Source organism: Suillus paluster (assembly GCF_016628075.1).
Source record: "Suillus paluster strain FC165 chromosome Unknown EDB91scaffold_15, whole genome shotgun sequence".
Taxonomy (NCBI): Eukaryota; Fungi; Basidiomycota; class Agaricomycetes; order Boletales; family Suillaceae; genus Suillus; species Suillus paluster.
In genome coordinates, this window is record NW_024537575.1 from 395,856 (window position 1) to 419,089 (window position 23,234).

The 23,234-nt window shown below is 47.7% G+C and overlaps 7 protein-coding genes across 7 annotated transcripts; 3 read left to right on the forward strand and 4 right to left on the reverse strand.

Moving 5' to 3' along the window:
* Window positions 1–759: 759 nt before the first annotated feature.
* On the reverse strand, window positions 760–2,537 carry EDB91DRAFT_173492 (uncharacterized protein). Its single transcript, XM_041326313.1, has 7 exons — window positions 2,451–2,537; window positions 2,320–2,400; window positions 2,220–2,270; window positions 1,998–2,169; window positions 1,348–1,945; window positions 1,114–1,294; window positions 760–1,058 (listed from the first exon to the last, which is right to left on the reverse strand). The coding sequence occupies exons 4-7, from the start codon at window positions 2,157–2,159 to the stop codon at window positions 932–934; spliced, it is 1,068 nt and encodes a 355-aa protein (XP_041179192.1). The 5' UTR covers window positions 2,160–2,169; window positions 2,220–2,270; window positions 2,320–2,400; window positions 2,451–2,537; the 3' UTR covers window positions 760–931.
* A 2,032-nt stretch (window positions 2,538–4,569) lies between these two features.
* EDB91DRAFT_173540 (uncharacterized protein) lies at window positions 4,570–5,325 on the reverse strand. Its single transcript, XM_041326314.1, has one exon. It carries the CDS (start codon window positions 5,188–5,190, stop codon window positions 4,723–4,725), a length of 468 nt encoding a protein of 155 aa, XP_041179193.1. The 5' UTR covers window positions 5,191–5,325; the 3' UTR covers window positions 4,570–4,722.
* A 5,616-nt stretch (window positions 5,326–10,941) lies between these two features.
* Window positions 10,942–11,387, forward strand: EDB91DRAFT_1080556 (uncharacterized protein; the record flags this gene model as incomplete). The annotated part of the gene is made up of 3 exons (XM_041315243.1): window positions 10,942–11,091; window positions 11,148–11,261; window positions 11,340–11,387. The coding sequence occupies 3 exons, from the start codon at window positions 10,942–10,944 to the stop codon at window positions 11,385–11,387; spliced, it is 312 nt and encodes a 103-aa protein (XP_041179194.1).
* Window positions 11,388–12,935: 1,548 nt separating this feature from the next.
* EDB91DRAFT_1080557 (uncharacterized protein) lies at window positions 12,936–15,006 on the forward strand (the record flags this gene model as incomplete). Its single annotated transcript, XM_041315244.1, is given in 11 exon segments — window positions 12,936–12,941; window positions 12,968–13,197; window positions 13,253–13,273; window positions 13,333–13,385; window positions 13,596–13,656; window positions 13,714–13,858; window positions 13,908–14,039; window positions 14,087–14,229; window positions 14,280–14,359; window positions 14,419–14,744; window positions 14,764–15,006. 11 exon segments carry the CDS (start codon window positions 12,936–12,938, stop codon window positions 15,004–15,006), a joined length of 1,440 nt encoding a protein of 479 aa, XP_041179195.1.
* Window positions 15,007–16,415: 1,409 nt separating this feature from the next.
* EDB91DRAFT_1122251 (uncharacterized protein) lies at window positions 16,416–17,505 on the reverse strand (the record flags this gene model as incomplete). Its single annotated transcript, XM_041318281.1, has 2 exons — window positions 16,416–17,279; window positions 17,307–17,505. Coding segments are annotated over 2 exons (736 nt in total), but the record flags the coding sequence as incomplete, so codon positions are not given.
* A 1,875-nt stretch (window positions 17,506–19,380) lies between these two features.
* EDB91DRAFT_1050244 (uncharacterized protein) lies at window positions 19,381–19,973 on the reverse strand (the record flags this gene model as incomplete). Its single annotated transcript, XM_041313522.1, has 2 exons — window positions 19,381–19,761; window positions 19,812–19,973. The coding sequence occupies 2 exons, from the start codon at window positions 19,971–19,973 to the stop codon at window positions 19,381–19,383; spliced, it is 543 nt and encodes a 180-aa protein (XP_041179197.1).
* Window positions 19,974–21,252: 1,279 nt separating this feature from the next.
* On the forward strand, window positions 21,253–22,437 carry EDB91DRAFT_1246556 (uncharacterized protein; the record flags this gene model as incomplete). Its single annotated transcript, XM_041322675.1, has 3 exons — window positions 21,253–21,659; window positions 21,708–21,802; window positions 21,854–22,437. The coding sequence occupies 3 exons, from the start codon at window positions 21,253–21,255 to the stop codon at window positions 22,435–22,437; spliced, it is 1,086 nt and encodes a 361-aa protein (XP_041179198.1).
* Window positions 22,438–23,234: the final 797 nt, after the last annotated feature.

Consider the following 23,234-nt stretch of genomic DNA (forward strand, 5'->3'; position numbering starts at 1 on the left):
ACAGATGACATCGAGGAGTTTCCATGCTCGACGTGCGACTCCTGTGCTGTCGCTGTCGAGATCGCCTACATCGCATGCCCAGAGAGCCCGTTGGAACTGCTGCAAGAGAGGCTCCGCGAGTCGAGGCAGAGCAGAACTACATAATATCTTCGTTAAACATAGTGGAAGAGACCGAATGAGCTAATAGCACCTTTTATCAATCCGAACTATATCCTTCCTGTCAAACTGAACCCCGACCATGAGGCAAGCAAGAAGAGCGCAATTAGCTACGATTTGAGTCGGCGGAGATGGAGAGGATAGTAGTCTTGATATCACTGCTATGGCGAGTGTTTCGATGTCTTTGTCTGCTTGCCTAGTGAAAAAGTGGTAAGGCAGAGCATGTGATAACCACTCAGGGACAGATTCGGAACCGGCCTGCAGTCGGCGTTGTGAAGCGAACCCCCAGAATGGATCACCGTCCGGAACAGACAGCTTGGCAGCCGTGGTAAGCACCACCGTAGGCACCGCCTGATCTGCGATCGCACACTGACGCCACATCTGTACCAACACCCCATAGTCTCTGCTCCCCTGGACAAGAAATTCACCATGGTCGGGATGTTCCCGAAGAACTCGTCCGCAGTATAGATGACTCAGAGCCATTGTACATGCCGATGCCTTCCCTTTCAATGACGGTGCAATGTTCCGCTGAACATCCAAACAGTTCGTATAAACATCATACAGCTGATGCAGCGTGTCTGAGATGTCAAGATCCAGGGGCCATTCGACCTGCGGAACAAGGCCAGCAGCGGCTAGAAATACTTCAGGATCAGTGGATGTCTCGAGCAGCCACAGGATGCTAGGTGCTTCAAGACGGTTGGTGGGTACGTCTGGGAGGTTGAGGTTAAGTGGGGATTGATTATTGACTAACACGCTCTGGTCCAGCGGTTGTGCTTCAGAGTCTATGACCTTTGTCCGAGAGGGCGGAATCAAAGAACCCAGGGAGGATATCAGGTGACGAAGTGCGCCGAATAACAGCTGGAGACAGCACTGTACGAATGAGCCGACCACAAACACAGTGCCTGTGGAACGAAATAAGCGCTGGGTCTCCTATGCGATGGTAGCAAAGAACATCACCTGCCAGTGCTCCAGATAATCGGGTCCAATTTGACCTGAAGGTACCGCGCAGCCGCTGCAGCACACCTAACAACAACGATCAAAATGTGTGCATGCGTAAGAAAATGTAACTCGCCGTAAACCGAGGTTGTGAACTGCTGGAAATACCTGGATGCTGGTTTGAACACCAGCCGTAGTACTCCTGCGATGTGATTTAAACTGGAAACGACCACCAGTGATCACGAGAGGGCTCACTGTCGATGCGAAACATGCGCAAAATCGTCGATATGGGCGTCTGAAATGGACACGCGGGTGATATCAACGATGCCATCACAGTCAAGGAATAGAACAAGAACCCGAAAACCGTTGTTGAAATGACGACCCAGGCAATAGTCGGCTGCTCATACCAAATGTTGGCGCTGAGGGCGATCCCAAATAGAAGAAGGGAGATCTGAAGTAGGATCGGAAAGGATTGCACGACACCATCAAAATACCATGTGATGATGCCGTCAAATTTTTCTTGTCTGCGCTTCCCTCGTTCCTCCTGCGACCCGCGGCCGTATCTGTTCGACTTGTAGTACCCGAGCCACTGCTTGCCTAGTACGGCCCCGAACGCAGCAAGTAAACTCATGGACAAGCTTGCGTATGCGATCGTTTGGATTCTTATGTCCGACGTTGACGGTGAAAATGTAGATGCTGGCGCTGCGGGGGTAGAGCCCGCTTCAGCGATGTTGCCAAGTCCGATTTGGACGAGCTGCGTGAGAAGGGCATTGGTGGTGTCGCTGGGGTCGGGACTAAGCTTATACTCCATAGCTACGATAAAAGATGTGCTGATAGCAGAGAAAAGACCGGACTGATAAAACATCAATCTCAAAATGAGTCGATGACGAGCATCCGAAACGTACAAAGACCAACACTATATCCATGTCGCCATTGTATCGCTCAAGGAACTCGCCGTCGTGTTCCTCCGCGATTCTTTTGTATATACCCCAGAAACGGGAGCGGTCGTCCTTGCCACCCTTCAAGGCAATTGCTGAGTCCTGGAGAACATCCAACACCCGCTCCATGACATTTACTCTGCGGCTATATCGTCAGCTGTGATCGCTTGTCTTATGTTTGTCGCTCACACATAACTTAGAGTTGGCTGCTCCGTCTGCACTTCAGCCTTTTCCGCCTCGCTGAAATAATTCGTGAGCTTGTTTGACATCATCATTGAGTGGAACTTACAGAGCTAGGCCACCGACAGGTGAAACCTTGAAAGTGCTCTCCTGTACGTGAGGGTCTGATGGCTGGGAAGGGGTGTTCGAGCTGAAGTTCTGCTAAGGAGGACCCAGAATCATCAGGGCAGAAATACTCACATCCCCGGTGGCTCCTTGACCGCCGAAGGTTCACGATTTTCCTTCTCCCTGTCCCGCTGTCAAATGAGGGATAGATTCCAGGAAGTCATGACTTACTCCTTGGTGGGCCCTACGGTATCATTCTCAGGCGGAGCCTGCTCGTCGCTATTGGTGCTTTGAAACGGGGCGCTGTCAACGCTAGTCTCCTTTGATGGCCCCAGGCTATGTATGGAAGGGCTTGGTGCTCTTGACATGAGGAAGATATTAGCTGCAAAGTAAAGCTAGTGGAATGGAACAACGGAGGCAGGAAAGTCTGAGGTGATCCCTGATAGAGTCAGCTATGGTGCATTTCACTGAGTGGCCACCTATTTTGTGCAAAATTTCCATGTCGCTCAAAGAAACGGTTAATAGGCATTGAAAGGCGATTGTAAGGACCCTTTTGATGGCCTTACATTGAAAATTGCCTGCTATGGCACCGATACAGCCCCTTATGATGCCTTGTAAGGGCTTGTAAGGCCCTTTGAAGGCAACCAACCAAACTTGTAATCTGGCAGCATCATAATGGCCGTTGCTAACTTAAGCTATTATGTATCTACCAGTAAGTACCACAGCTACATCGAACAGCCACCGGCGTACCACATACGTCTCTCGAGTCTTGTGCCATTATTTAAAATCATCAAAAAAGCCAAAAAGATAACAAAAACAGAAAACGAGCCAACGAGCGACCCTAAAAAAAAGCTATAAACAGCAGATACATTAAAGCGAATGTTTATACCGATATCTCATCGACACTTAAAAGTATCTTGCTACCGGAGGCGGTAATAGGGGCGGGAAAACATCTCCTTCCTCTTTGTCAAGAGCCCGGCCGTTTTCGACGAGGTACATTGTAAGCCTCCCAGCTGTCTTCTCGTCTGAGAGATAAAACGATGCGTCGTCATCATCCTCGTCGTCAGCCTGTGCGCCCTTGGGGTCATTTCCCACCTCCTCGTCGTATGTGCTCAAACGCTCGTCGTAGACGCTGGCGCTGACATCGCCCCGAGTATCGAGCATGGACGAGTGTAAATGCGCTCTAGAGATGGAGGCTGTGCTCTGCTCGTAACTGGTTTCTGACCGGAAGGAGGACCTCATTTCCGGACCAGTATCTATGACGCCCCCTGAATGGCGACTCGACCGGCCATGACTATCAGAGTTTGACAATGACGGAGCGTTGGAGGAGCGTGTGGAGTGAACAGACGACTTCCACGCATCTCTACACAATGCAGGGCTGCCCAATTAATCGCGACTGCTTTGGCAGCCGTGCATAAAGATTTTTGTTGCAGAACACTGGGATGGGAGTGATTACGCACTCCTGGCGAGGGCCGCAGAGTACCTTGACGCGGGCGAGTATCACCTAGACCCCCTCAAATGATCATGGAAGGGTCACGGAGCAGTCTGATGGGACGAGCAGAATACAGCACTTTATTATACCTGCAGTGGCAGCTTAGATGAAAGCAGAGAAGAACGCAGCATTGCTCGCGTTGAAGCTTTGAAGGATGGCGAGAATTCTGCCAATGACATGTAAACGGCGCAGTTGGACGATGTCCTATTTGATCAGCTTTTTAGGTCTTGACACCTAAGTGAGCCCGCTCTCCCGTTACTTCAATGTTTAAGTACTTGTTTCTTGTCATACTATACTGCGCTGCTAGGTGTCCTGTTCTCCAGTAGACAGATCTACTAGCGACTCTGCGCACATGCCCCCTAACGAGCTTGAATTCAGCCAAAAATCTGCAGTCGTGCTGGCGCTAGGGATCAACATCTCGTACATCTATTCATAGATGTCAGGGGCTGCACAGCTATGAAATGTTATTTGTGATATCACGATTCACAATGCAGAAGAATCAATCGTTTACATCCTGGGTGTGATCAGGTAATGTTCCATGCAAAATATCCAAGTGGTGGCAAAAGTACTCACTTTGTTGGGCTTCACTAGACCGTCATCACTCGTCTGACAGCGACATAACCAGGGATGGAACAAAACATCAAATTACGCGTGCACACTCAGCACCGGCCGTACCAGTCTTGTGTCACTGGAATCATAAAGAAAAAGCCAAAGCAATTGAGCAATAAAGAGCATATATATTGAAGCGAACGGGACATATTCCCCAACATCTCACTTGAAAGTATCTTCCTACCGGAGGTAGGAATATGAGCGAGAAAACATCCCACCTTATCCAGAGCCTGGCCCTATTCGACGAGGTACATCGTATGCATGCCGGCTGTCTTCTCATCTGAGGGACAGAACGATACCTCGTCGTCAGTCCGCACGCCCTTGTGGGTTCAATTTCCGCGTCCTCGTCGTATGTGCTTCATAGACGCTGGCACTGCCGTGGTCCCGGGTATCAAGCATGGACGAATGTGAGTGCGCTCTATAAATGGGGGTCGTGATCTTCCCGTAGCTTGTGTCTGACCGCAAGGGGGACCTCGTTTCCGGGCTCGTATCTGTGACAATGACGGGGCATTGGAGGAGTATATGGAGCGAAAAGACGGGACAGATTAACCTGACCCAATTCGCTCTGCGCAAGGTCAACAAAGCAGGTGAAGTATGACCCGTCTGACCCGTCGACGACACAGACGAAAAACATTCGTGGAACTTCGAGGGAAATGCTGGAGGGTGCATATGGCTTGCGTGCGGAACCTGTGGGTGAGGTGAATCTGGTGGTATATGGTGCGGACATCCCTGCACGCCATGCATGCGTCGTTGGAGGAACATAGGTGATGACATGTCTCAATGCTGCTCCGTACTGCGCCAGGGTGGAACTCAAGGCAAGCTTGATCACTAGGTAAAGCGCTATGGTACCTCCTCGGTGAGCCTTAGTGTTTACATGCGTGTATTGCGGGACGACCTAATCAGATACGGTATGTGGGGGCTGTGGGCGAGCAGAAAGTAGAATGCGAGACTGAACTGGCGGATTCCTGCGAGGGACTAGCGGAGCTGCAGGGCCAGGAACCAAGTACTGCAAACGGTCGGAAAGGTAGCAGTCTCCGAGAAGGCGTCATAGGTGTAGATGGCGGAATGGGAAGCGAAAGCTAGGCAAATATATTGGAGGTATCGCGGGGACCGGTGGCATGTAAATCATCATCTTCGTCGATGTTGTTTTGGCTTGCTGCGACTTCTTTCGCTTTCTGAGAAAAAAGGACATTGCTCGAGAGAATGAACAGATGCATCACGAAAATTACCGAACTCAGACACCACGTGATAGATGGCTAATTTTGGACACGTGTGTCACACACGTCAGCGATGTCCAATTCACCGGTGACATTGATGTGTCGGCGCGATACAAGTTCGTCAGACTCGCTGTCTGGTAGATGCCACCTTCTCTGTAATGTACTTGTCAGATATTTGCTAGATAATTAAATGTATTGGAGTGGCATATACTAAACAAATTCAGTGCTACTGTGATCTTCTCAAAGTGCACCATAACCCTCCTCCGCAAGAATGTCATCGTCAAGTTCCTCACCGTCATCAGCTATCACTACGTCCTCCTTGTCCTCCTCATCACTACTGCTATCCTCGGGTTCCTCATTGACATCTACTTCAATGTCTTCATCTTCTGAATTCTCCTCTTCCTCATCGTTCTCTGAGTCGGAACTATTGTCGCCAACTTTGTTAGGTTCGTGTTCCTCACTCTGAAGGAATTAATCCCAGTCATGTGTGGCCTTGTGGCCTACTCCACCACCCCGAAACCGCATGAACATATCTCTATCAACGAACCTGTAAATAAGTAGAGTTAGAATTAATCCAAGCATGAATTCAAATGCACCTACATGTTTAAATAATAAAAGCGCCAATCTGAGTCTTCCTCACATGAGTCGGTCTTTTGTCGTGCAAATGTCGGTCCAAGTAACTCATCAGTGGTACCGAAATTAAATGCAGGGATAAGATGAACACCACAGATAACCGAGTCAGGGTCCAAGAATCCAAATGCATCTGGAAGGCTGTCTTTATCGAAAAATTCCAGGCACTGCAAGTGTTTTGCGGCCCAGCCTGCAGGCAAGACATCACGACAGAACCATCAAACAAATAGAACATCCATGCGAGTTGAAGAAGTCCGCAATGTTGAAAGATGCTCGCGATACTCCACATTCACATGAAAAATTTTGACGACACGAGCATACCAGTATGGGTGTGTATGCTCATCTTTGTGAGAGAGCACCATGATATTGGCCTGAGTACGAGGATTGATGATATCTTGCTCGCGTCGCAGGTCATAAGAAGTGTAATTGACACGCAGAATGTTGTGCTCAAAGATTTTGTTGTTGGTGAAAAGGACGGTGTCACAATCTTCGTCAGAGAAGTCATGTTCGTCGCCACTGTACGCAATGTTACGAAGGCGGGCGAGTAAATGGTCCTTGAGTCGAGGTATAAAATTCTACAAAGAACCTTAGCGAGTTCCAATGACGAAAAGCAAGAATGACTTACCTCAATGGCAGGATCATCTCCTAGGCCACCTAACCAAGACATGAGATCATAAGTCACTCGTGAATATGTTGCAATATAATAATGGTCGTATGGTGAAGTGCATTCACATCGGCGTCGCTGAGTTGGGTTTTCACTGGCAAAGTATTGGTGAGCAGCAATTACCTTTTCACAGAAGCGTTCTATGACTTCCTGTGATGCAATGCTTTGGATTGTTGTTGCTTTGGTTTTTGGAGTCCATGGATAGCGTTGTTTTGAGCGACGGTGTTGCAGTTCACCCTGGCAAGGAAATATGAGTCAAAGGTGGCATTAATGAAAGAAATACGTACTGGTTGGGTAATGTAACTGTCCATGGTCTCAATGCGCCGAATTGTATTTGGATAATCACCAAGAGCGTGATACTTATATGTCTGGAGGTTGAGTAGCTTTGCCTTTGGTCCTGCAATCTTTCCTTGGGCAATATGAGGCTGATTGACTGCAAGCTGTGCTTGACGGCAGCCACGCGCTGCATGCTCATGAGGGAGTTCAGTGGTGTGATAATGAGAGCACACAGTTCGAGAAAATTTGCGGACTGTTTCACCCAGCATGACAGTTACAGAGTCAAAGAACAACAAAGTGTCCTCAGTATGCAAACGGAGCTTTGCATAAGCGTGCCAGGTTGCTAAATCGAATAAGAGATCCAATATGATTTTGTTGAAGCAAGTGTCTTCGTCATCTTGCAGAAGACCTTCAAATACAGGTATTGCACACTAGAAGACAATCATTAACAACTCGTTTGAAAAGACAGACTCGAATTACATATCTGCAAAAGATCTTCAAAGTCATGCACAGCAAGGCGCTTCATCGCTGATGCATTCCTGTGGAAACATCGAATTGTACCCCTTCCGAATGTGGGTACATGCCGATATCTGCACTAATGGTTCAGTACTATTGATAGTAGAGGTACAGACTTGAACGTACCTCCAGTTAAGATCTTGAACGGTTGAGCTGCCCACTGCAAAAAGGATTCTCATCAGATGTGTGAAAATTGCCTTCCAGACTCCGAGTTCGAACTCGTGCAGTAAGTCCACCACAAACAGCGTGAAAAAATTGAATAAAAATTTGTAAAAATTTGAAAAAGCGCTCTGAGAAAGTGTTCTGAGGATAATGTAAGCTAATCATGTAACAAAAGGTGGCGAGAAACTTACTTGGGTAGGGACAAGTGATTGCAGCCCTAAAAGATCCTTAATGTGCTTGCCATCAATTCGAGCTCCCTTCTCAAACACAAACTTCCAGGCTCTATTGATATTGTAACGGCAAGCTTGGTTGTCAACTCATGCAGTTGTTTCATGATGCTTCATGTCAGCCTTCATTCCCATCTTCGGAACATCGGCCTTCTGGACAAGACACTGAGGGCATGGACACTGGCCAAGGAACTTGATGTTTGCCAAAAGAATCCTGGGAGGAAATTTAAGATGATGTTTAAAAGTCAACAGGAAACAAACTTTTCTGGATAATCAGCAGAGTAGCTTCAGAATTGTGGAAAGACTCTTCGTGTGACTCTGTCTCCGCAACAAATGACGATACCATGTTCGTATGCATGCATGAATTCCTCATCGAGGAGAAGCTCCCATATAGCATGGATTAGTTCATGCTTGCAATGTGTATATATCTCTGATGTCGAGGCTTTGCCAGAGATCCCCTTGTAGATGTCTTGAAAATTATCAGGAAGCTGCATGTAACCGATCAATTGGCACATGTATAGATTAAATGGAATGACACACAGTTGGAATATAAGCAACATGGTGACATGCTGAAGCAGTGGGCTTGCCGCGGGTGTACTTTGATTGGTTGCCAAAGAAAAGGTAGAATGGCCAGAGGGATGCGTCACCAAAACTAGCAAGATGTGTCGCGTCAGACCACATCATGAGTGAAGCCACAACATGCTCGAGATTGTCGTTAGCTTCTCGAGGAAGAGAATTGACCTCAGCATAAGCCTCTAACATTGCAGCGGATGAGTAGGCTTCAGAAAACACCTCTATATTGCGCCCATTGGGGGTTTTCCACATTTGCTGAAAGGGTGTCATATGGAATGTCGACGACACACTGTCTTCAAAAACCAAGGTGATAATGTTGGTCAGCGATTGGTGATGAACTCCCTTGATTTCAAGCTGGGGGGAATCTGCTTCGGAGGGCCATTTTCTCTTCTCTTTCGGTAGAGGTATCTTGACCGATGACTTCTGCCAGCCGTTCTCTGCACGGAAGGGATTCATGGTATCTGCAAGGTAGTCTTTGAGGAGCTTCTTCTCGCGCAGGATGTTGAATATCCTTGAGTCCTCTTGTTTATACTCGTCATCATCGAGAAATGTCATGAGATGGTACATTTCTGCAGTTGACTTTGCAGTTGAGCCAGAGAAATGCCAACACATCAGAAGACCTGCTGTTGGACTGCTGAAGGCATCATATAGGTTATCGCGTGTGATTTCAGGTGGTGGAAGTGGGACGCCAGTGAGGCTATGAGAAGCCTGCTCAGCCGCGTTGCCTGTGGCATCCAACATGGGAGCATCACAAATGCTATCAAGTGCACCTCCGCCCTTGGGAATTAAGGTAGGGGTTGTGGGGTAGATACGGTAGAGACCCATTGAATCAGGCTCTGTTTCGAAAGGGATGAGCTGTGGATGCTGATGGTCAATGTCTTGGTCAATTTGTGGAACATCAGGCTCCACATTTGGCTCATCAGCCTGAGCTAATTGGCGACCACGAGCTTGTTGCCGAGTTGGAGGCATGTGCTCAAGATGAGTCGCGGAGCCTGGAAGGTAATCCACATAGCGATTTGGCATGTGTATCCTGCGACCAGAACGAGCCGAATGGACAGCAGGGACAGGGCTGGGAGGTAATGGTTCTGGCAACGGAGGAGAACCGAACCGTGGGGCGACATGCCAGAAGGTCCAGCCATGCCACCATCATCAAACTTGGCGAAATTTATGTCAGTAGCACTTTACATCATCACGCCAAACTTACCTGCATGTCATCAGCTGGCATGTCATCTCTGATACCCATCGGTTCCTCGTGCATCGCATGCATGTCATCATGCATTTCATTGTGGTGTGTTTTTCTCCTCTTTTTCTTGTTGAGGCTTTTCTTGAGAGTGCGCTGTTCAGCACACTGAGCCTCATGACTGCTCAGACGTTTCTGAGTAGAAAATGTCTTGCCACAGCCTAGACAAGCAAGGTCATCCATCGAGGCCAGGAGGCAAGTGAAGGAGACAGTCGATGCTGGATCTGCTACTCAGAGACATGCAGGCTATTATACCTGCCGACACCGTGGATAAACACCACGAATAAGCAGTGCACGCACGCAGAGGATCATGAGGGTGTTGTGAGGTGATCCACCACACCCTGAGTCTCTTAAGGCAATATCAGTAACAAAATCAGATATCATTTTGATAGTTTAAAATACATTTGAGACCGAGCTCGTCATTGTAGTAATAGTAAACACTGAAGGTACCAGGACGATACTCACCATCCTTGTATCAGATCGAGGCATCAGCCTGCCAAAACGCGGTCATACATATTCTGAACAGAGGGAGGCATCAGCCTGCCGAGAAAGAGAAACCAGCATGCACAGTGCAGTCGCGACAGGTCGATGATGAGTGAGTGAACTGGCACACACAGTGCGGTCACAACAGGTCGATGACAAGTGAGCGAAAGATAAAGATGACACAGGTGCTAGTGTGCCGACCTACAGCACTGCCAGCACCTCATGAGTAGTAATATAAACTAGAATGAAATGAAAAGTTAGTAGGAAAAAAAAGTTGAGTGTTCCCAGGGCGCCCTTTGATGCTCAGGGACCTAGACACGCAAGATAATGGCAGACGGTCATGGATCAGAGCCTAAGCTTCTGAAAGTGTCCCGCTGAGGGGAGCCACGCATGGTGCTCGTATTGGCAGTCTGGAATGAGCGGGAACCCAGTGGTACTAACTGAGGAACAAAAACGGGAAGTTCGAACTTGCAAATACTTTTTTTTCAAAGCCCGCCACACTTGCAGTTGACTCATACACTCATCTCGCTTTTTCCAATGCATGTCTCTAATCCTCACCAACCTCTTGACTTGTCCAGCCGAACCACCTTTTTTCATGACAATGTCGTCGTCATGGAGGTCGATAATCTTCTTGCCGGATGGCCCACTTACACAATAAATTTCACGCCTGAGCATCCAGGACCGCTGGTAAGTAATTTTGTTACTGCCTGAATTGCTCAATACAACTGATACATACATTATAGAAGCTTATTTTGCACTTGAAGGATGCATCGAAATTTCGATCAACCAAAGATGATGATAGTGAAGACGAGGCAGAGGGAGCGGGAGCAAGGAAGGAGGATGCAGATGTTACCATGGTCTGTGAGGCAATGTCCAAGTACATTTTTTTTCCCTGTATATCTGTTATGACCAACGTCCCTTAACCTAACTAGTAGGTGTTTGGAGATCGGACCACACCACAGGACTCGTCTGAGGAAGAATAACGGAGGATAGTATTGAGAGGGAACGTCTAGGTCTATGATGACATAAGAACGAAGAGGTTAAGTCTAAGGAGTACTACTGACTACTACCTAGACTATATACTATACTTGGGTCGGAGATATCTGAGTATGAAAGGTGGTGATATATCTATATACGGTCATAACATTGCACCTAGAGTATAAGGCTTCTTACCAACCAATCAACTACAAGAAAGGGTCCATAGGTTTTAGGGATATCGGTGATTAAGCAGGGTCTCAGGGTACTGCTTCTGTTCAGGGTGGATGGAGAGAGGAGTGAGAGAGTTCTGTGACAAGAAGTCTCGAGCGGTGATTTAGGATCTCGATAGGAGGTAGGGTCTGGAGATGTATCGAGTATGATTGGATCTAAGGGTTTCTCCAGGGTCTTCGGTAATGAGCATGCTTCTTTATGAGTGGCGCTTCTGTGATAGGGGTTCAGGGTTTTAGTTGTGACTGTGCAACAGGTTCCAATGTAAGGGGTTCGGTGAAATGACAGAGGTAACTCTTAATGTGTCATGTGTGGAAAGTGAAGGTATGCGATGTGAAGAGATGATGACTTTGAGAGACGGCTCGTAAGGGACTCTTGGTTGTGGTTCGATCATAGAGGTGTGTAGATGCTTATGATGTAGCCGGTTGCCTAATCGTAGGACTTCTAAGGATGTGATGAGTGTCGAGTGTTTAGGGTTACGGATATAGATGGATAACGTTGATGTAGTATAGATGTGAATTGAAGATAGTGATCGTTAATCGGTTATCCATCTTATCTTATCAGGGATCTTATCTAATCTAATCTTATCGGATCGGTGACTTAGGGTTTGACAATCGAAATTTAGATGCAGTAGGGAGCATTCATGACATTATCTTGATTATTGCATTGACCCCAACTATAGGGATGCACCTCAGCGCTTCAGTGTGAAACCCATGCAACTACATGGCATCCCTAAGGACCCTCCTTCAGTTGTCGCCTTACGGGAGAAGTTTGAGCAGGAGAACAGTTATACTTGGCCCCCTCGTCGTGGCTTCAGGAAGATGTCTGCCGAAGTGCCACTCAATCATGTTGACGCATTCATGACACTACCCGCTGCTGTAGCAGCATTAAAGTTAGACTAAATCCTGCAATCGTTTCTCGCACTCTATCATTATTGTTATTGTATTACTGTACTTGCTGTCTCGCTTCGCATTTGTCCTGCTTCATGCACTGTTGTTATATCACTTCCCATGGACATTGTCTCTCGTATTACTTGCAGTCATACCATTAAATTGTATTTCTTGTTGTCGCAGTAAATTGCGCATTGAATTTAAAATCATGTGAAGTCCATAATCACACGACTTGCCCCAAAAAGATATGCCCCAATCTTCCCCTTAACCCTGTACCCCTCCTTTACCTTCAACTATTATGGTGCGTCGGAGGCGTTCCCCAAGTCCATCAGAATTGTCATGCTCATCCTCAAGTGACTCAGAGCACTCTTGACCCACTCGCAAGCATTCTACTAAGCAGAAGAAATCACATTCATCAAAGTCCGATGATGAGAAATGAAAGTGAGTCCTTACATATCCATCTTGAGCCCTTGCTTCTCACTGTCGATAGGCCTGACAAGAAAGAATCGAAATCAGATTTGCATGAAGAGTACCTTGCAGCTGCGCGCTGCATCACGCGATGCATTGACATGTTTTGCAAGATCAATAAGGTCATCGACATTGGCACCCTACTGAAACAGCGTGAACTCGCCAATTCTGGAGAGGTATCCGAGGATGAGGATGAAGCAGCTCATCGAGAGAAGCAGTTATCAAAACCGTATGACTAGGAAGTATCTTACTGACACTGATGGACTAATTTTTCCCTCCTATAGATCTCAGAAAACACAGGATAGGTACCAGCAGAACTATAAGCACTTACTAGAGCTTGCACTGGGCTTGAAACCTCTCATAGCCGGCTCGAAAGACCCGAAGAAAGCCTCGGAACTCAGGAGAATCATCTGAAAGGTAAGTATATGCGCATATATGCACCCATCAGTGCTTTCTAACTTGGATTTTAGATGGAATCTGCCATTTCGGGCACTCGCTCAGATGACTTGACACATTTGAAGATGCAGATTTGCGACTACATGGCTCCAAATCCAGCAGACAAAGCCGTGGTGCCGCCTCTCCATAATGGCAGTGGTTGACGCACGCATTTGGGTGTAAACCACCCAGTCTTGGCCCGCTTTCTCTGCCTGATGGGTGAGATTGAAAATTTCAATGAGGACCCAACAATGTAAGGTTCATTTGTTTCTAAATGTGCTGCTAACTTTACTACACTTTACTTTACTAGTACAATTGAATGGCTGCAAAGCGGCAAAATTCGCATGGAGGCAGACGCCTTTCTGGCTTTTCTTTGGAATGGTGATCTGCCTGGAGGCAACTATGACCCGGACAACATGATGGACGGTTTTCTTGACGGCTTTGTCCTTGAGCGTGTGGGTATTGCTATCACTCCCTTATTTATGCTTCTCACATTATTCCCAGACCATGAGACACATATTCACAGGCCCTTCGACTGCGTATGGTGCGCAATCGCGCGGGACACGTCCATCCAATGCTTCATTGCACACTATGACTACTGTTGAACCACCACACATTGCCTATGGCTGTGTACAGGTTCGTCATCACTGTCATCACTCATAGCTCACATTGATGTCTCCCAGGTCCGATTTGGAATCAGCTCCAGAAATACATGGACCGAGGAGGACGGTGATTTCAATTATCACGACTTCTACCGCCACATCATTGAGCTTATCAACGACTTACCTGACGATGACAAGGAACAATTGTTGAAGGACTGGAACCTGTAAGCCATCCTTCCCATTTTTTCATTGTACTATTATCATGTAAAATCAGCAAACTATTCAAGAACAAGGCTGGACGTGATGTGGCTAAAGACAGTGCTGACGAGCTTGGACCCTCGGGTGCTCGCAAGGGTGGCAGCGACTTGGCCCGCCTGCGCGCACAAATGGCAGCTCGCAATGCTGCAGCGAAGACTTGCACTATGGACTCAGAGCGCCCAGCTGCACCTCTACTTCACCCATTGCCCACTTGAGAGAATTTGCCCCCTCCTTCAAGGATACCTCCACCTTCTTCACCAGCTCGCAGGAGCCCACGTCGTCCCACACAGCCAAGTATATTTCCCACTCGAGAGAACTCACTCCCTTGTCCAAGGACACCTCCACCTTCTTCACCGGCTCGCAGCATCCCATGTCCACGTCCTATTGCTCATTCAACCAAGCCAGCTGTGTCAAGTCCATTGGCTGCTTGGGAGAACTTATCAGCACCCCCTCCACCACCATCACCAGCTCCAGCTCCACAGTGAGCATCACCAGCAAAGACTCTATTGCAAGCCAATTGCGACACACCTGGCAGTGAACTGACGACCTCCGATGAGGAAGAAGAATCCCAGCCGAAGCCGAAGAAGCGAAAGGTAGCATCAGCCAAATGTGGCAAGGGCAAGTCCAAGGCACCGGCAGTTGAGGCTTCAGATGATGAGTCTGAACTTCCAAGGTGTTCAACCAAGCACAAGGCAGCTGTTGCCACTAGATACCAGCCCGCTAAGAAGAAGCAGAAGAAATAACTGCCACCCTTGCATCTAGAACTCTCAGTTGTGCTTTTTTTCCCGCTGCTGTCATTCCCATCATTCTCGCACTGCATCCCTCATTGTCGACTTACAATACCTTGTTCGCACTCTAATAACTTGTACTAGATGGAAGAGAATGAATATCGTGCTGTATCTGAAGGAGAAAAAAATGTCTGAATAAGTCTGAGCAGCACTCAATATCTTTATTAGTCTGCGTGATACAAAATATCTAAACAGCGACGACGATGTCAACCTCAGTTGACATCATCACTTGAGTTCATAGGGATTGTCAGACAGGGCCAGGTTTCGGCTGACATCGCTGACATGTGTGACGCCCTAGCCATTGTTGGATACCGACATTTCTAGCTATGTATAGCTTGAGCAATTTTGGTGATGTGTACAGACAAAAGATCTACTTCCACTGCAGAAGCTTGTGAGGTACAGTGTGAGAGGGAAAAGAGTGAGAGCAAGCGTGAATGCGATGAGACTACTCGAGTGAAAAAGAAAGGTTCTGCAATCACCGATCAGGTAGTACTAGTACCCCAACTTGTGATGGCATTCTAGTCTGGTGTTGATACTGAGAGCAACATTATGTAAACAAACAGTCGTGACTGGGAGGATTGGGGGTCGTCGAGCTCAAGCCCGTCAAGTCGCTAATAACCGATATGAAAAATGCTCATTGCAAGCTATGCTAAGCAGTCTGACTCAATCTCCCTTCAAGTTCCAAGGGCCGAACTTCTGTACAGCATTGAGGTAGATTTTGCATTTCCAACCTACAACCTCACTGATATTTTTTTATGAAAGACTGCTAGTTGAAAGTACTGAATGCACATGGTGGTCAGAGTGCTGAGGGCACTTGGAAGCAGTTCACTTGCCAATGGAGAATGTTGCTCTCACTGGCGGTGGTTTGCGCTCTTGACAAACGCCTAAGATATAGTCTCCTCGACCTAGAAGACGTGAAAGGGTTTATTCTATAGGGTGCGTTGTCCTATTCAGTACTCTCATTTCCGCTGACCAAAACTCGATGGCAAGATCATCACCATGATATAAACGACTGAGCCTCACCAAGGGCTGATGATGGTCAATCCATGCCAAAGTTCCCATCCATTGTCTTCATATCGTATCGAGCAACTTGAAGCGCATGCGTGCAAGACAACATGCATTCACAAAGGCAACTACCTTGTCTAGTGCAACGAACAATTTGAAATATATGTGTGAATGACATCCTACCCCAATTTAATTCACCATGTATCGTTCAGTTGTTTGCTTGACTTGCAGGAAGCTCGATGGAGATCAGGTTTAGCGGACAGGCACACTGGCAGAAGTGAATGTAAAGTCACTTGTGGCATGTCAACGATGCTGACTTGAGAAAATCTAGTGCAGTTCTACATTTCTTCATGGTATGGTATGAGGATCTCGTCCGATAAATGGTTGACTCGGGCAGCCAGGTACAAAACTTTGCAGGTGACGGCGTCCAGTTGTAGCGACAAGGAATCGCTGTTGACAATGTTTTATGTGCCAGTGTCCCGAGTCTTTGCATCACATCCCTCGTGTTCATTGCAGTTGTGCGTCCATCAATTTAGAGTCATCAAATTTGTTCAAGTCTTGCTGCTTGCTGCTTCTCATCTCATCTACCTTCTGCACTTGCACTGTTCACCATGCCCTCCTGCGATCCCAGAATATGTGAGCATCGTGATAATCAGGGGACTAATAACATATTTCCTGCCCAAAAACTATTGACCGGACCTCTCAAGCTTCTCAAGCTTCTCACTTGCTACAGCCCTCAACTCTCTCACAACAATGAGGACACCCTCCCTCTGCTCTGAATTCCACCTCAGCAAATGATCCAGAACTTTGATGAGCTGCTCGAGATTGGGTTGCGGAGCAATCTCTATATGCTTCTTTGTCCCTTCCACAAGGACGGGAAGGAACTCGAAGCAGTGCATGTTGCCAGTTGTATCGTAAGCAGAGTCCCATGCCCATCTTGTCACCTCCCACCAATGCTGCTCTGTGATAGAAGTGAGGGGTGTAACTGACGCCTGTTCAGATGCGATTCGGAGGAAGATACCAGCTAGGTAAAATGCATGCTCTGACTCGGATAATTCACAGCACTGTGCAATCATGCTAATGCACTGATCTATATGGCCATCCCTAGACAAATGGGGGTGCCAGTTGGCATTCCTTGCGAGGGCAAAGACCAGTTCGAGATAGTGCATGTTGCAGCCATAATCAAATGTGCAGTCAGAACCATCATCAGCGGGTGTTGCACCCTGTCACAGAGAAACCGCGGTTAGGACAGCAGGGGAGAACTTGGTGAAAACCATGTCCTGTAGCATCACATCATCAATGACATCGATCAAGGCAAAGACTTCCCAGGCACTGTGAGCAGCACAAAGGGCAGCATGACGTAAACTATGAGGCATGCTGCTGCCCATGCAGGCGACGAGCCTCTTGGTAAATAGATATTGTTTAGCAGGACTGCAGGTCACTCCCATGTGACCCAGTAGCAAAAGGATGTCACCTGCCATCTCGTGGTCGTCGGAATAAATGTGGTCAAGGTAATCAACCAGCCAGTCGAAGTCTTCTGGCGAGTGGGAATCACCTTTGGACAGCCGAAACTGACTATACCCCTTGGCAGAGTTCTGGGATACCTTGGCAGCGGTGAATGTGAAGCGCAGTGCATTTCGCAGAGCTGCTCATGAACCTGATGGATCATCCTGTTTGGATGACGTCGCTCGTGAATAAATCCTCTTGCACATGTTCAGGTTCCACATTGTGTGGAGTGAACGGTCATAAGATGTAACAAGTTTGAGCATGGGACAGATGACATCGAGGAGTTTCCATGCTCGGCGTGCAACTCCTGTGCTGTCGCTGTCGAGATTGCCTGCATCGCATGCCCAGAGAGCTTGTTGGAACTGCTGCAAGAGAGGCTCCGCGAGTCGAGGCAGAGCAGAACTACATAATATCTTCATTAAACATAGTGGAAGAGACCGAATGAGCCAATAGCACCTTTTATCAACCCGAACTATGTCCTTCTTATCAAACTGAACCCCAACCATGAGGCAAGCAAGAAAAGTGCAATTGGCTATGATTTGAGTCGGCGGAGATGGAGAGGATAGCAGTTTTGATATCACTGCTATGGCAAGTGTTTCTATGTCTTTGTCTGCTTGTCCAGTGAAAAAGTGGTAAGGCAGAGCATGTGATAACCACACAGGGACAGAGTCAAAACTGGTCGGCAGTCGGTGTTGTAAAGCGAACCCCAAGAATGGATGACTGTCCGGAACAGACAGCTGGGCAGCTGTGGTAAGCACCGCCCGATCTGTGATCGCACACTGACACCACATCTGTGCGAACACCCCACAGTCTCTGCTCCCCTGGACAAGAAATTCACCATGGCCAGGATGTTCCCAAAGAACTCGTTCACAGTATAGATGACTCAGAGCCATTGTACATGCCAATGCCTTCTCCTTCAATGATGGTATAATGTGCTCCTGAACGTCCAAGCAGCGCGTGTAAATATCATACAGCTGATGCAGCATGTTTGAGACATCAAGGTCCAGGGGCCATTCGACCAGCAGAACAAGGCTAGCAGCAGCCAGAAATACTTCAGGATCAGTGGATGTCTCGGGCAGCCACAGGATGCTAGGTGCTTCGAGACAACTGGTGGGTATCTCTGGGAGGTTGAGGTTAAAGGGGGATTGATTATTGACTGACACGCTCTGGTCCAGCAGTTGTGCTTCGGAGTCTGTGACCTTTGTCCGAGTGGGCAGAATCAAAGAACCCAGGGAGGATATCAGGTGACGAAGTGCGCTGAATGATGGCTGGAGACAGCCCTGTGCGAATGAGCCGACCGCAAACACAGTGCCTGTGGAGCGAAATAAGCGCTGGGTGTCCTATGCGATAGTACCAAAGAACATCACCTGCCAGTGCTCCAGATAATCGGGTCCAATTTGACATGAGGGTACCGCACAGCCGCTACAGTACACCTAACAACAACGGTCAAAATGTGTGTGTGCGTAAGAAAATGTAACTCGCCGTAGACCGAGGTCGTGAACTGTTGGAAATACCTAGATGCTGGTTTGAACACCAGCCGTAGTACTCCTGCAATGTGATTCAGACTGGAAACGACCACCAGAAATCACAAGAGCACTCACTGTTGATGCAAAATACATGCAAAATCGTCGATATTGGCGTCTGAAACGGACACGCAGGTGATATCAACGATGCCATCACAGTCAAGGAATAGAACAAGAACCCGAAGACCGTTGTTGAAATAACAACCCAAGCAATCATCGACTACTCATACCAAATGTTGGCGCTGAGGGCGATCCCAAATAGAAGAAGGGAGATCTGAAGTAGGATCGGAAACGATTACACGACAGCATCAAAGTACCATGTGATGATGCCGTCAAACTTCTCTTGTCTGTGCTTCCCTCGTTCCTCCTGCGACCCGCGGCTGTATCTGTTTGACTTGTAGTACCCAAGCCACTGCTTGCCTAGTACGGCCCCGAACGCAGTGAGCAAACTCATGGACAAGCTTGCATATGCGACCATTTGGATTCTTATATCCGACATTGTCAGTGAAAACGTAGATGCTGGCACTGCGGGGGTAGAGCCTGCTTCAGCGATGTTGCTAAGTTCAATTTGGACCAGCTGCGTGAGAAGGGCATTGGTGGTGTTGCTGGGGTCAGCACTGAGCTTATACTCCATAGATATGATAAAAGCTGTGCTAACAGCAGAGAAAAGACTGGACTATCGAACATCAGTCTCAGACGGGTTATAGATGAGCATGTGAAACCTACGAAGACCAACACGATATCCATGTTGCCATTGTATTGCTCAAGGAATTCGCCGTTGTGTTCCTCCGCTATCCTTTTGTATACTCCCCAGAAACGAGAGCGGTCATCCTTGCCACCCTTCAAGGCAATTGTTGAGTCCTGGAGAACACCCAACACCCGCTCCATCACGTTTAATCTGTAGCTATATCGTCAGCTGTGATCGCGTGTCTTGAATTTTTTCACTCACACATGACTTAGATTTGGCTGTTCTGTCTGCACTTCGACCTTTTCCACCTCACTGACATAATTTGTGAGCTTGTTTGGCATCGTCATTGAGTGGAACTTACAGAGCTAGGCCACCGTCAGGTGAAATCTTGGAAGACCTTTCCTGTATGTGAGGGTCTGATGGCTGGGAAGGGGTGTTCGAGCTGAAGTCCTGCTAAGGAGGACCCAGAATCATCAGGGCAGAAATACGCACATCCCTGATGACTCCTTCACTGCTGAAGATTCACAATTTTCCTTCTCCCTGTCCTGCTGTCAAATGAGGGATAGATTCCAGGATATCTTAACTTACTCCTTGGTGGGCCCTATGGTATCATGCTCAGGTGGAGCTTGCTCATCGCTATTGGCACTTTGAAGTGGGGTGCTGTCAACGCTAGCCCTCGATGCTCTTGATATGAGAAAAATATTAGCTGCAAAGTAAAGCTAGTGGAATGGAACAACAGAGGCAGGAAAGTCTGAGGTGATCCCTGATAGAGCCAGCTAGTTTGGTCCAAGATGTCTGCCATCATAACAACTATGTGTTGATATCAAGTGGTTTGCGGGCGCTCCCTGTACTGCAGTGAAAATGAACCATGTACACCCAAGTAGCATAGCCTGTTTGCATGCACTAGCGCCAAAGATAAGTACTGCAGCTCAAGATCTACATGCTTGCCAGGGCCAGCTACACAGATGTGGCATGCTATTCACAATCAAACCATGACAGACCCGTGGTTGAGTAGAACCCAGACTCGGGATCAATGATCAATGATTGCTTGCATTCTGGTGTGTGATCTAGCTTCCGACGTGTTGGATTCTGGAATGAAGTCTGAGCAGGAGATACCAGAGTGAGACAATACAAGTGCAACCTGAGAATGCGAAGAACGACGCAATGATGTCGGCTGAGAAAACTAATATAAAAGTGTCATTTCCTATGCTACGCTATGTTTTTCTATCACTATGCTAACCTACTATAAACCTATGAGTTTTTGTTAGAACATCTCAGTCCATTACTTGAAACTGAGATGTAAGTCGTTATATTCCCGTCTACGTAAAAAGAGCTAACATACCCTTAGATTATAGTAGTACTCACGATAAAATTTAAACAGTTGAACAAACTTGCTAAAGCTTGCTAAAGGCTGTAATCAAGCACAGCCGCATGCTGCAAGTTTGGAAGTCAGGCCGGCATCGTAGCTGAGTTCTAAATATGCCTGCTGTTCGCCAACGCCTCCGTCATTCTGCACGACTTGGAGGCAACCCTCCAGTGCGCTCCAGATCTAAAGCAATGGATCCCGAGCCATCAATATCAAGGATACAACCACCTCCCCCCAATCCCAAACCCAAGATGACGATTCAGTGGCAGAGTGACAACACTCTCACTGATGCCTTGGTCACCTGGCTCACTGAACACCCTCCCAACTGTCATATCTTATTCTACTCTGATGGCAAGAAATCTCTGGATTCAAACTCTTCTGATCGTCCCTCAGGAAAGGATAAGTCTCAAATCTGCTCTGTTATTGCCCAGGTCATCTTTCAACATCACGCAAAATATGGGTCTGAATATGCAAACAGTCATAAGAAATTTCGCGACTCTGTCAACAACCATATCACCAGGTATGTAGCATTTATTTTTTTGTACTATGCGCTGATAAAATCCCTTAGTCTTAAAAACAAATACAAGCCCCTTAAGGCTAAGTTTACTGCAACTGGTGCTGGTGTAGTCCCTCTTGATGATGCCTCTGCTAAAAACCTACAAGGTAAGTGTTCTTATTGATTCATTTAGAGGTTTGACTGATTCAATTTCTTAGAAGAAGTCTGTCGTGAATTTCCATGGTACAATGAACTTGACGCCATCTGGCACTCAAACCCCTCCTTTGCAGCAAAAACTACGTTGTCCAAGCCCGGCATTGACCACACCGATGACATGTACAGCCTAGTGCATCCGCATGGCAGGGCTGGCCCCTCTGCGCATACCAGGGGTGCCACCAGGGCTCAGCCCCCCCCTCATATTGCTTCTCCTAGCTGTCCATTCACTGATCCGCAAATTGATCCTCGCCTGCTAGCACCCACTGCTCCCATTCCTGCCGCTGCTCCCGTTCATTCTGCCGCTGCCACTGCTCCCGTTCCTTCTGCCACTGCTCCCGTTCCTTCTGCCACTGCTCCCGTTCCTTCTGCTCCCGCTTTCCCCGCTGCTCCCATACCTCCCAATGCTGACTCAGATATCACCATGGACCATGATCCTGACCTTGACGATGACAATTTATATTCTTCCGCCTTCCATTCCCCTCTTGGCGACGCGCTAGACCACTTGGATGAAGACCACATGGATACTGATACCCCGCGCCCTATTTTTGACCTCAACAGCCCTCCGAAGGTTGCTGGGAAGAAATGACAACTCCCATCATTGCCGTCTCCTCCTCCTGACCCCCCCACCCCTTTTGCAGCTTCCCAGAAGTCAGCAATGCCTTTCTATGACAGCCATACAGTGTTCAGCACTCAGGGGCCCTCCGGCCACAACGCACAATGCAGACCGTCATCTATTGCGTCGTTGTCACTGGGGATGACTCACAGCTCGTCAACACCTTCATCGACGACAACCTCCCAGACCTCGCTATCAGCACCACCACCGAAGAGCGCAGGGTCGAAGAAGAAAAAAGCGAAATCGGACATCCAGGAGCAAGTCAAGAGGGTCAATGACGGGATCGAGAGTCTTCAATCAGATGTTGCATCACGCCATAGCTTCAAGCACGAACACTTCCTTGCGAAGCTCAACGTGAAGAAGGACTACCATCGGGAGACCAAGAAAAATGAGTACCTTTGCGAAGTGTGTGCGCATGAGGCCATGCAAGCTGTTGCCAGCCATCAATGAGAGCAGGAGACTAAGGATGCTGAAATTTGCCTTCATGAGACGGATGTCCGAGTGCATGAGGCCCAGGCCTTAGCGCTTGACAAGGAGGCAGAAATGTGGTGCCTGAAGATTCAATTTCACCAGATGACGCAGGGTGGTGGTAAAGCTTCTGCATCTGGAGATACCTGAGATGTTTGCTGTCATTGTTCCCCTTGCTATGTATCATCATTGCTGTTCTCTGCCATTGTGTTTTTTTACTGCTGTTGCTATCTGACTTCATCAATTTCATTTTTTTCTGCAAGTACTTGTTTGATTGATGTTACATGTGTTGTACAAGATGT

Coding starts and splice junctions, on each gene's coding strand:
- EDB91DRAFT_173540 (XM_041326314.1), bottom strand. CDS start 5,190: ATGTCATCACCTATGTTCCTCCAACGACGCATGCATGGCGTGCAGGGA.
- EDB91DRAFT_173492 (XM_041326313.1), bottom strand. CDS start 2,159: ATGGAGCGGGTGTTGGATGTTCTCCAGGACTCAGCAATTGCCTTGAAG. Junction 1,946..1,997: donor TGGATATAGTGTTGGTCTTT/GTACGTTTCGGA, acceptor ATGTTTTATCAG/TCCGGTCTTTTCTCTGCTAT. Junction 1,295..1,347: donor GCGCATGTTTCGCATCGACA/GTGAGCCCTCTC, acceptor ATCACATCGCAG/GAGTACTACGGCTGGTGTTC.